This window comes from Oncorhynchus mykiss, chromosome 19 (genome assembly GCF_057628025.1).
Source record: "Oncorhynchus mykiss isolate SJ-2025 chromosome 19, ASM5762802v1, whole genome shotgun sequence".
Classification (NCBI taxonomy): Eukaryota; Metazoa; Chordata; class Actinopteri; order Salmoniformes; family Salmonidae; genus Oncorhynchus; species Oncorhynchus mykiss.
Window position 1 is genome coordinate 31,408,692 of NC_143040.1, and position 13,141 is coordinate 31,421,832.

At 41.7% G+C, this 13,141-nt stretch overlaps 1 protein-coding gene across 7 annotated transcripts in view; it reads left to right on the top strand.

Moving 5' to 3' along the window:
* The window catches only part of LOC110497481 (arfaptin-1), a 44,179-nt gene that overhangs the window by 16,747 nt on the left and 14,291 nt on the right, over positions 1-13,141 (top strand). For all 7 annotated transcript variants that reach the window (XM_021573608.3, XM_021573604.3, XM_090210783.1 and 4 more), the window contains one exon: positions 124-223. In XM_021573608.3, the coding sequence (XP_021429283.2) occupies positions 124-223 (100 nt within the window). The remainder of the gene's footprint in view (positions 1-123; positions 224-13,141) is intronic.

The window sequence follows — 13,141 nt, forward strand, 5'->3', positions numbered from 1 at the left end:
ATACCGCAAAAAAACGACTTTAGTACTTTAAAATATTTTTACTTAAGTACTTTACACCACTGGGGTATTATTCAATGTGAACACCTATCCTCTGACCGATGCAGTTTTCCTCCTTGACTTTAGGACCCTTCTTACGGTGACCTGAACCTGTCAGAAAGCCATATCAGCTCCGGCAACTTTGCCTCGATGACGGAGGGCATCATTGAATCGGGACCATACAAAGGTACTGTAACCAGACGACCAAGAAATGGCGTGCAGCAGCAGAAAATTTAATGTAAAGACTGTATCCAATGAGTGCAGGGTTTTTCCTTTTCTACTGTAACCAGAATACCTAGTACACTTTCTTTAAATGTTAGTTATTTTGGGGGGGGGTAGATAAGCTTTAATATTACAGATTGTGGCTTCCATCAGTGTAATTGTCTGCATCATTTCCAATCCCATAAATATATACAGTTGAGGTGGGAAATTTGCATACACTAAATTGACTGTGCCTTTAAACAGCTTGGAAAATTCCAGAAAAATGTCATGGCTTTAAAAGCTTCTGATAGGCTAATTTACATCATTTGAGTCAATTGGAGGTGTACCTGGGGATGTATTTCAAGGCCTACCTTCAAACCCAGTGCCTCTTTGCATGACATGGGAAAATCAAAAGAAATCAGTCAAGACCTCAGGGGAAAAAAATGGTAGACCTCCAAGTCTGGTTCACCCTTGGGAGCAGTTTCCAAATGCCTGAAGGTACCACGCTCGACTGTACAAACAATAGAACGCAAGTATAAACACCATGGGACCACGCAGCCGTCATACCGCTCAGGAAGGAGACTCATTCTGTTTCTTAGAAATGAACGTACTTTGGTGCGAAATGTGCAAATCAATCCCAGTGCAAATCAATCCCAGAACAACAGCTAAGGACCTTGTGAAGATGCTGGAGGAAACAGGTACAAAAGTATCTATATCCACAGTAAAACGAGTCCTATATCGACACAACCTGAAAGGCCGGTCAGCAAGGAAGAAGCCACTGCTCCAAAACCGCCATAAAAATCCAGTCTACTGTTTGCAACTGCACATGAGGACAAATATCGTACTTTTTGGAGAAATGTCCAATGAAAAAAAAAAAATAGAACTGTTTGGCAATAATGACCATCGTTATGTTTGGATGAAAAAGGGGGAGGCTTGCAAGCTGAAGAACACCATCCCAACTGGGAAGCATGGGGGTGGCAGCATCATGTTGTGAGGGTGCTTTGCTGCAGGAGGGACTGGTGCACTTCACAAAATAGATGGCATCATGAGGATAGAAAATTATGTGGATATATTGAAGCAACATCTCAAGACATCAGTCAGGATGTTAAAGCTTGGTCGCAAACGGATCTTCCAAATGGACAATGATCCCAAGCATACTTCCAAAGTTGTGGCAAAATGGCTTAAGGACAACAAAGTCAAGGTATTGGAGTGGTCATCACAAAGCCCTGACCTCAATCCTATAGAACATTTGTTGGCAGAACTGAAAAAAGTGTGTGCGAGCAAGTAGGCTTGCTACACCGTTACACCAGCTCTGTCAGGAGGAATGGGCCAAAATTCACCCAACTTATTGTGAGAAGCTTGTGGAAGGCTACATGAAACGTTTGACCCAAGTTAAACAATTTTAAAGGCAATGCTACCAAATACTAATTGAATGTATGTAAACTTCTCACCCATTAGGAATGTGATGAAAGAAATAAAAGCTGAAATCATTCTCTTTACTATTATTCTGACATTTCACATTCTTAAAATAAAGTGGTGATCCTAACTGACCTAAGACAGGGAAGTTTTGACTAGGATTAAATGTCATGAATTGTGAAAAACTGAGTTTTTAAATGTATTTGGCTAAGGTGTATGTAAACTTCCGACTTCAACTCTCTCTCTCTGTGTGTGTGTGTGGATATAGATATATTTTATTATTTTTGTAGCTGGAAGCGGCTGATTTTTAATGGAATATCTACATAGGCATACAGAGGCCCGTTATCAGCAACCATCACTTCCAATGGTACGTTGTGTTAGCTAATCCAAGTTTATCATTTTAAAAGGCTAATTAAATAGTAGCTGCAAAACACCAGTATCAACGTCAATAGTGTAGAGGCGACTCCGGGATGCTGGCCTTCTAGGCAGAGTTGCAAGGAAAAAACTACATCTTAGACTGGCCAATAAAAAGAAAAGATAGGCAAAAGTACACACACTGGACAGAGGAACTCTGCCTAGAAGGCCAGCATCCCAGAGTCGTCTCTTCACTGTTGACGTTGAGACTGGTGTTTTGCAGCTACTATTTAATGAAGCTGCCAGTTGAGGACTTGAGGTGTCTGTTTCTCAAACTAGCCACAAATGTACTTGTCCTCTTGCTCAGTTGTGCACCGGGGCCTCCCACTCCTCTTTCTATTCTGGTTAGAGACAGTTTGCCCTGTTCTGTGAATGGAGTAGTACACAGTGTTTTACGATATCTCCAGTTTCTTGGCAATTTCTCTCATGGAATAGACTTCATTTCTCAGAATAAGAATAGATTGACAAGTTTCAGAAGAAAGGTCTTTGTTTCTGGCCATTTTGAGCCTGTAATCAAACACACAAATGCTGATGCTCCAGATTTTTTTTGAGTGCTTCTTTAATCAGGACAACAGTTTATCTATGGTAACATAATTGCAAAAGGGTTGATTAATGATCAATAAGCCTTATAAAAAGATAAACTTGTATTAGCTAACACAACTTGCCATTGTATACAGGAGTGATGGTTGCTGATAATGGGCCTCTGTACGCCTATGTAGATATTCCATTAAATCGTCATTTACAATGTCTACACTGTATTTCTGATATATTTTACTTTAACCTCTTACAGCTCCCCCCCTACTTTGTGCAATTTCCGCCTGAAGACATACCCAAATCTAACAGCCTGTAGCTCAGGCGCAGAACCAAGGATATGCATATTATTGGTACCATTTGAAAGAAAACACTCTGACGTTTGTGTAAATGTGAATTGAATGTAGGAGAATATAAAACAATAGATCTGGTTTAGATAAAACAATGAAAAAAAACATACGTTTTTTATTTTTATTTTTGTATCTTTAAAATGAACAAGATAAAAACAAACATTCAGATAGGATGATGGGGACAATTTCGTGAAAAATATAAGAGGGCAACAGTACTTGTGCAAAGTTTCAGAATGATAACTTACAAAATGAGTGTGCTTACATGACATTTCTCATGAAGTCACCCAGGTGTCCCACACAAGTAGCCCAAATGTACCCAAGTGGCCAAATTGGTGAAGGTATACATTTTGAAACAAATAACTATATACAAAATACCAAAATGGTATTCTAACACACATCCCCCCCCCCCCCCCCCCCCCCCCAGCAAGGAGTCATCATGCCAGGTAGTCCTGACATGGTCCTAGGGCTCAGGTCCTCCGAGAGAGAGAATTAGAGAGAGCATACTTAAATTCACACAGGACACTGGATAAGACTCCCATTCGGAGTCAGTGTCACTGTGAAAGAAAATGTTCAGTTAGAATAGTTTCACATATGAGCCCTGTATCAACAGGTATAATAAACAGATGTGTGTATGTATAGAGAGTACAGGGAACATAAGGTTGAATATATTATTATGACCTGCTAGATCTACTGTCTCTTTTTTATATTATGACATTTCAGCTAGATCTACTGTCTTTATAATAATCACTTTGGCCATTGATGTGGTCCTGCCCTCTCCTCAACAGCCTCAAATAGGCTATTTCATGTGGGTTGGGGTGGGGCGGCAGACACACGTAATGTCATGAAATGTGAGATGCATGTTTATATATTGCTTCTAAAATAAATAAAAAATCACAAATAATATTTTATTAATTTCAAACAAGGGCATTAGCATGATAAGAACTTACCAGTCCAAAACTATGTCCTCTCCCGTTCAAAAAATATTCCTCCACAATCGCTGAATGAAGCGTCCTACAACAATTTCTGTCTCACCTTCCCAATCAATTTATTCTAAAATTGTGTGTACATCTGTATATCTAGACTTAGATTTAGCTTTCACTGACTTAGTCGCCATAATGATTGATATGTAAACAGCTGAATCTGCGCGTTTACCAAACAATGCAGTGCGTAATATGTGCTTCTCCTTCCGGTATGAAACTTCAATAGCGAATGACTCACTTTACGCCAGAGCTTACTGCATGGGTTGGAGCTTACTGCATGGGCAACACATACAGTGCCTTGCGAAAGTATTCGGCCCCCTTGAACTTTGCGACCTTTTGCCACATTTCAGGCTTCAAACATAAAGATATAAAACTGTATTTTTTTGTGAAGAATCAAAAATGTTTCGTGTTAGGCTATAAAAACGGATTTTATCAAACAAAAGATCATTCATTGTGTAACAATGAGCATTGAAATTACAAACAGACGAAGATCATCAAAGGTAAACAATTTATTTTAATGCAGTTTGTGATTATGCCTGTGCTGGTTAATTTATTTTTATGGGACTCTATCCTCAGATAATCGCATCGTTTTCTTTCGCAGTAAATACTTTTTTAAATCTGACAACGCAGTTGGATTAGCAAGATTCTAGTCTTTCGATACATGTGAGACACTTGTATTTTCATGAATGTTTAATATGACTATGTAGCGATCGCCGTATGTTGTGGAATTTCAGCCCGCTAGCGGATTCCGTGCGCTGGGAGGTTAATGGACAAAAAATGTGTACACTTTTCGTTCAAAAACAAGGACATTTCTAAGTGACCCCAAACTATTGTACGTATGATATGTATTTTTTCCCTTTCCCTCTTCTAATTGGAGTAAACTAATGGACAACAACATTTAGGCTTCTACTTTCAGCTTATACACACACACACACACTGCTCAAAAAATAAAGGGAACACTTAAACAACACAATGTAACTCCAAGTCAATCACACTTCTGTGATATCATACTGTCCACTTAGGAAGCAACACTGATTGACAATAAATTTCACATGCTGTTGTGCAAATGGAATAGACAACAGGTGGAAATTATAGGCAATTAGCAAGACACCCCCAATAAAGGAGTGGTTCTGCAGGTGGTGTCCACAGACCACTTCTCAGTTCCTATGCATCCTGGCTGATGTTTTGGTCACTTTTGAATGCTGGCTGTGCTTTCACTCTAGTGGTAGCATGAGACGGAGTCTACAACCCACACAAGTGGCTCAGGTAGTGCAGCTCATCCAGGATGGCACATCAATGCGAGCTGTGGCAAGAAGGTTTGCTGTGTCTGTCAGCGTAGTGTCCAGAGCATGGAGGCGCTACCAGGAGACAGGCCAGTACATTAGGACAGGTGGAGGAGGCCGTAGGAGGGCAACAACCCAGCAGCAGGACCGCTACCTCCGCCTTTGTGCAAGGAGGAGCACTGCCAGAGCCCTGCAAAATGACCTCCAGCAGGCCACAAATGTGCATGTGTCTGCCATGAGGATGGTATGAGGGCCCGACGTCCACAGGTGGGGGTTGTGCTTACAGCCCAACACCGTGCAGGACGTTTGGCATTTGCCAGAGAACACCAAGATTGGCAAATTCGCCACTGAGCACGTGACAGTCTGGTGACGCCGTGGAGAACGTTCTGCTGCCTGCAACATCCTCCAGCATGACCGGTTTGGCGGTGGGTCAGTCATGGTGTGGGGTGGCATTTCTTTGGGGGGCCGCACAGCCCTCCATGTGCTCGCCAGAGGTAGCCTGACTGCCATTAGGTACCGAGATGAGATCCTCGGATCCCTTGTGAGACCATATGCTGGTGCGGTTGGCCCTAGGTTCCTCCTAATGCAAGACAATGCTAGACTTCATGTGGCTGAAGTGTGTCAGCAGTTCCTGCAAGAGGAAGGCATTGATGCTATGGACTGGCCCGCCTGTTTCCCAGACCTGAATCCAATTGAGCACATCTGGGACATCATGTCTCGCTCCATCCACCAACGCCACGTTGCACCACAGACTGTCCAGGAGTTGGCAGATGCTTTAGTCCAGGTCTGGGAGGAGATCCCTCAGGAGACCATCCTCCACATCAGGAGCATGCCCAGGCGTTGTAGGGAGGTCATACAGGCACGTGGAGGCCACACACACTACTGAGCCTCATTTTGACTTGTTTTAAGGACATTACATCAAAGTTGGATCAGCCTGTAGTGTAGTTTTCCACTTTAATTTTGAGTGTGACTCTAAATCCAGACCTCCATGGGTTGATACATTTGATTTCCATTGATCATTTGTGTGTGATTTTGTTGTCAGCACATTCAACTATGTAAAGAAAAAAGTATTTAATAAGAATATTTCATTCATTCACATCTAGGATGTGTTATTTTAGTGTTCCCTTTATTTTTTTGAGCAGTGTGTGTGTGTGTATATATATGTATGCATGAAATATATATGAAAAGAGGTACACATATATTACAATAGTTACCTTTTTTGGTTTTATTCCCATCTTTCAGTTTTCAACCCCTCCCATCTACAGTGGGGCAAAAAAGTATTTAGTCAGCCACCAATTGTGCAAGTTCTCCCACTTGAAAAGAGGTACACTTCAACTATGACAGACAAAATGAGATCACATTGACAGACAAAAAAATCACATTGTAGGATTTTTTATGAATTTATTTGCACATTATGGTGGAAAATAAGTATTTGGTCAATAACAAAAGTTTATCTCAATACTTTGTTATATACCCTTTGTTGGCAATGACAGAGGTCAAACGTTTTCTGTAAGTCTTCACAAGGTTTTCACACACTGTTGCTGGTATTTTGGCCCATTCCTCCATGCAGATCTCCTCTAGAGCAGTGATGTTTTGGGGCTTTTGCGGGGCAACACGGACTTTCAACTCCCTCCAAAGATTTTCTATGGGGTTGAGATCTGGAGACTGGCTAGGCCACTCCAGGACCTTGAACTGCTTCTTTACGAAGCCACTCCTTCGTTGCACGGGCGGTGTGTTTGGGATCATTGTCATGCTGAAAGACCCAGCCACGTTTCATCTTCAATGCCCTTGCTGATGGAAGGAGGTTTTCACTCAAAATCTCACGATACATGGCCCCATTCATTCTTTCCTTTAAACGGATCAGTCGTCCTGGTCCCTTTGCAGAAAAACAGCCCCAAAGCATGATGTTTCCACCCCCATGCTTCACAGTAGGTATGGTGTTCTTTGGATGCAACTCAGCATTCTTTGTCCTCCAAACCCGACGAGTTGAGTTTTTACCAAAATGTTCTATTTTGGTTTCATCTGACCATATGACATTCTCCCAATCTTCTTCTGGATCATCCAAATGCTCTCTAGCAAACTTCAGACGGGCCTGGACATGTACTGGCTTAAGCAGGGGGACACGTCTGGCACTGCAGGATTTGAGTCCCTGGCGGCGTAGTGTGTTACTGATGGTAGGCTTTGTTACTTTGGTCCCAGCTCTTTGCAGGTTATTCACTAGGTCCCCCCGTGTGGTTCTGGGATTTTTGCTCACCGTTCTTGTGATCATTTTGACCCCACGGGGTTAGATCTTGCGTGGAGCCCCAGATCGAGGGAGATTATCAGTGGTCTTGTATGTCTTTCATTTCCTAATAATTGCTCCCACAGTTGATTTCTTCAAACCAAGCTGCTTAGCTATTGCAGATTCAGTCTTCCCAGCCTGGTGCAGGTCTACAATTTTGTTTCTGGTGTCCTTTGACAGCTCTTTGGTCTTGGCCATAGTGGAGTTTGGAGTGTGACTGTTTGAGGTTGTGGACAGGTGTATTTTATACTGATAATAAGTTCAAACAGGTGGCATACATACAGTTAATGAGTGGAGGACAGAGGAGCCTCTTAAAGATGTTGTTACAAGTCTGTGAGAGCCAAAAATCTTGCTTGTTTGTAGGTGATCAAATACTTATTTTCCACCATAATTTTCAAATAAATTCATTAAAAATCCTACAATGTGATTTTCTGGATTTTTTTTTTCTAATTTTGTCTGTCATAGTTGAAGTGTACCTATGATGAAAATTACAGGCCTCATCTTTTTAAGTGGGAGAACTTGCACAATTGGTGGCTGACTAAATACTTTTTTGCCCCAATGTATCTGAAGACCATCCAGTTTTGATTTGCCAAATGTTTTTCAACTGTGCTATTTCACAAAAGTTCTGAACCTACATACATTTTATGGATGTTCTAAGTCCACATCAATGCTTAAGCCACATTAGGGGACAATTTGAGGTCAGGTTTTTGTGTAGTTATTCTTTAGTTAGGTGGGCACCAGACAGACCAATTTTTCACCATAAAATTACACATTTTTATAATGAAGTATTCCTCGCATTATCACATTTGCAGACTACTACTAAGCCTACTATTCCTAATGTGATGAGTAGATTGGGTAGTCATGATTTAGTCAAATATACCTCAATCAGTGTTCTCAAAAAAATACTTCAATTCATGGTTGAGTGCGTAGTGGCGTAGAGTAGGCTATAGACGACACTGGGCCAATAGTACGCCGCTTCATGGCTCTCCCAGTCACGGCCAGCTGTGACACCGCCTGGGATCGAACCCGGGTCTGTAGTGACGCCTCAGGCAGTGCCTTAGACCGCTGCACCACTCAGGTGGCCCCAGCAAATTGATTTTAACAAACAATTAGTCCCCCCAAAAATGCCGCCCTCCTTTGAATTTCAAAATCCCAATGTGGCCCTCGAGCAAAAAAGTTTGCTCACCCCTGCTATAGGCTATATGAGATCGGTTTCTTGGATTTTTATAAATACAATTCTATTACACTTTATATGACTGGAGACATTAGCAGAATCTTTTTTAGTATGACAAAAATTTTTTTGCCTACTCTGTTGACAAACAGTTCAATAAAAATTATGACTGAATCATATAGGTCGATGAAAAGGGGAGACACTTTTATAACACCTATAATTGAGCCCCACAGTGGAGGTGCCATACTAACCATAAAACCTAGTGGTCAAAGAGTGGTCAAAGAGTGAAATGATTCCATTTTTCCCATAGGGTATTTTAGAAACATACAATAAGGGCTGTGTTTCGTGTAGGCTTACCCTGCTGTAAAGTTTTGATTAACTATGTAAATCCCTCTCGGACAAGGTGACTTTATCAATATAATCTCGTTCAGATCATGGCATTTGTAGTTCTTTATGATAGCCACATTAGCGGCTATTTAGCGTTTATTTTTTAGTTGGGTAAAACAGGCAAATAAATTGATAAGTCACCTTGTCCTAGAGAGATTTATCAAAACGTCACTACAGGGTAAGCCTACACGAAACACAGCCCTTATTTTAAACGTACAAAAATGAATGGTGTAAAAACGATTGGAACCATTTCCTTGTTTTATGGGTGTTATGACTCCTACTGTCGTACTCTATATGACATCCATCTAACCGGGAGGAGGAAATTATTGTCCAAAAACTAACTTTCAAGTGGTGATAAAAAGTGAATATGCACACTCAGTGGTGACATGGCTGATATCGTCCTCCGGTGCCAATAAGATGGGTTATACTGTTCAATCAATATATATTTTTTTTTTGTGGTACTTTTACCCCTTTCTCCTCAATTTTTGTGATATCCAATTGGTAGTTGCAGTCTTGTCCCATTGCTGCAACTACCGTACGGACTCTGAGGCAAAAGCCGAGAGGATTTGCATCCTCCAAAACACGACCCTTCCAAGCTGTACTGCTTCTTGATACTGCTCGCTTAATCCGGAAGCCAGCTGGACCAATTTGTCAGAGGAAACACCATACAACTGGCGACCGTGCCGGTGTGCATGCCCCTGCCCGCCACAGGAGTCACTCGAGCGCGATGGGACAAGGACATCCGGCCAAACCCTCCCGTAACCCTGACGATGCTGGGCCAATTGTGCATCGCCTCATGGGTCTCCCGGTTGCGGCTGGCTGAGACAGCCCAGGATCAAACCCGATCTGTAGTGCGCCACTTGGGATGCCCACCGTCAGCAAACTTAATGATGGTGTTGTAGTTGTGCTTGGCCACCCAGTCGTGGGTAAACGGGGAGTACAGGAGGGGACGAAGCACTTACCCTAGGGGCCCCCGTGTTGAGGATCAGCGTGGCAGATGTGTTGTTGTCTACCCTTAACTCCTGGGGGTGGCCCGTCAGGAAGTCAAGGATCCAGTTGCAGAGGGAGGTGTTTAGTTCCAGGGTCCTTAGCTTAGTGTTGAGCTTTGTGGGCACTATGGTGTTGAACTCTAAGCTGTAGTCAATGAACAGCATTCTCACATAGGTGTTATTTTGTTGGTCCTGGTGGGAAAGGGCAGTGTGGAGTGCGATTGAGATTGCATCATCTGTGGATCTGTTGGGCCGGTATGCGAATTGGAGTGGATCTAGGGTTTCCGCGATGATGGTGTTGATGGGAACCGCGACCAGCCTTTCAAAGGACTTAATGGCTACCGGCATGAGTGCTACAGGGTGGTAGTCATTTAGGCAGGTTACCTTCGCTTTCTCGGGCACAGGGACTATGGTGGTCTGCTTGAAACATGTAGGTATTACAGACTGGGTCAGGAAGAGGTTGAAAATGTCAGTGAAGACACTTGCCAGTTGGTCCGCACATGCTCGGATTGCACGTCCTGGTAATCCGTCTGGCCTTGCGAATGTTGACCTGTTTAAATTCTTGTTCACATTAGCTACGGAGAGCATGATCACACAGTCGTCCAGAACAGTTGGTGATCTCATGCATGCTTCAGTGTTGCTTGCCTCAAAGCGAGTAGAAAATGCATTTACCCCGTCTGGTAGACTCGCGTCACTGGGCAGCTCGCGGCTGAGTTTCCCCTTGTAGTCCGTAATAGTTTGCAATGTCTTTGCTATTATTCTACAATGTAGAAAATAGTAAAAATAAAAAAAAGCCCTGGAATGTGTTTCGACCTGCCAAGCTTGCCCTCATTCAACCCCGGTGTTTCAGTTCAGGTTGCAAAATGCAAGGTACTTTGTTTGCGTCGTCCTAACAAGCTGCCCCTCTGTCCAGCACCAGCGATATGGATAGATAAGGACGACATTTGAATTTATAAAGGAGGAGTCCAATTGAGTTTTAATGAATCGCCTCTGAACTCCGTTTTTCCTCCTGGCACCCCTTTCATTATAGCATCCTCGTTACACACAAAAATAAATTAACTCTCACCCCCTTGGCAAAGGATTGGAGACTCTTGAGTGACCGCCGTCCCCTCTCCTCTGAAGTCATGTAGATATCTTTTATCACTCTGAATTAATAAAGACATTGGAAAGCTATTAACACAAGCTGTATAGATTTTGAGGCTGTGGTGGAAACTGGGTGGTACTTACCTTGGCATGCCCATACACATACTACTGAAGGAGGTGAAGTCACAACACAAAGAGACTTGATGTTTGCATCGATTGACTCTTGTGACTGTAATTAACAGAATCAAAAAGTTTCACTTCAATGACACAGTATCTATGCAACAATTATTCAACTCGACTGCCCTTTTCAGAAGTTGTCCAGGTCTACGTAATGTCTTTATATCAGTGATATTTGTTTTTTTTTCCTCATTTTTTTTCATCTATTTGTCATTTAATGTTAGACTAATAAGGACATTTTTCAGTTTAAATTATTATATAATTCTTGCAACCAATATAATATTTGTATTTATTTATTTATTTATTGGGGATACAACCATCCCAGCTCTGCAGATTTTGCTATGAAGTATCAGAATCATTAGATGATCACTTGTTTTTGTACTGCCCATATGTACCTTGTTTTTGGTCGCAGGTTCAGGAATAGCTGAAAAATTGTAACATTTACCTGGTGCTAACTCTGCAAATACCACTACTTGAGGATTTGAAAAGTCATATTATATTATTGATCGATATATTAATACTCTTAACTTCTTATGGGCAGGTGGGACGGTAGCGTCCTACCTGGCCAACATCCGGTGAAATTGCAGAGAGCGAAATTCAAACTACAGTATTATAAATATTTAACTTTCATAAAATCACAAGTGTAATACACCAAAATAGATTGGTGTATCAGATTTCAAACAGGCTTTACTGCGAAAGCAAACCATGCGATTATCTGAGGACAGCGCCCCGCATACAAACACATGAAAAACATATTTCAACCAGGCAAGGCATTTTGCGACACGAAAATAGGGATATAAAAAATGCCATACCTTTGATGATGATCTTCTGTTGTAACTGGGACCTTTTGGAGTGCCATCACAAATGGTCCTTTTGTTTGATAATGTCCTTCCTTATATCCATAAAAACTCAGTTTAGCTGGTGCGCTTCAGTCAATAATCCACCCAGTTTCCCTCCATCAAAATGCATACAAAATTAATCACAAATGTTACTAATAAACTTTTCCAAACAAGTCCAACAACATTTATAATCAAACCTTAGGTACCCTAATATGTAAATAAACACTAAAATTTAAGACGGAGAATCGTTATTGTCTTTACTGGAGAAAAATACCAAAGAACACGCTCTCTTCCACGCGCTTGGAAACACTACAGCCAAAATGGGAGCCACCTAGAAAAACTACAATTTCTGGCTCATTTTTCCAAAAAACAGCTTAAAACCTGTTAAGGATATGGCAGAGATTGGGTACCCCTAGTAAACTGAAAAAAAAATCTGTCAAAAATTGGTAATATATGCAAATAAAAATTATTATTGGATAGAAAACACTCTAAAGATTCTAAAACCGTTGGAATTATGTCTGTAAGTATAGCAGAACTCACAGGGCAGGCATTCTTCCAAACTAGTTTTTGTGGCCATGAAAGTTGGAGCAACTTTGACGTCATGGCCCCCACCCTTCCCAACCAGTTATGATTCTGGGGACACTTTCTATCTCTTCCGCTAGATGTCCTCTTTCAGTAGAGCTTTGAATCGTTCAAATCCCGCGAGAATTGACCCTATGGGAGTGAAATTAGTGCGTGCCACGAGAGAATAGGCTGTGCGTATGGGCGCGAATTGGTCCCAGCCATTCCTTTGTTCCAGCACTCAAGAGAAGGGCAGACGATGGCCGATTTAATTGAAGTTTGTTTTGCGTGTCTAAAACATCATAAAGCTTGCTTCTGCACTTAGTTTGACCTGTTTAGTCGACATATAATATGTAATTTTGAAGTTTGGGATTACATTTTAGAAATCTGACTTGCTGGCTAGATGAACAAGGTGTTTATCTTTCATTTGAGCTATTGGACT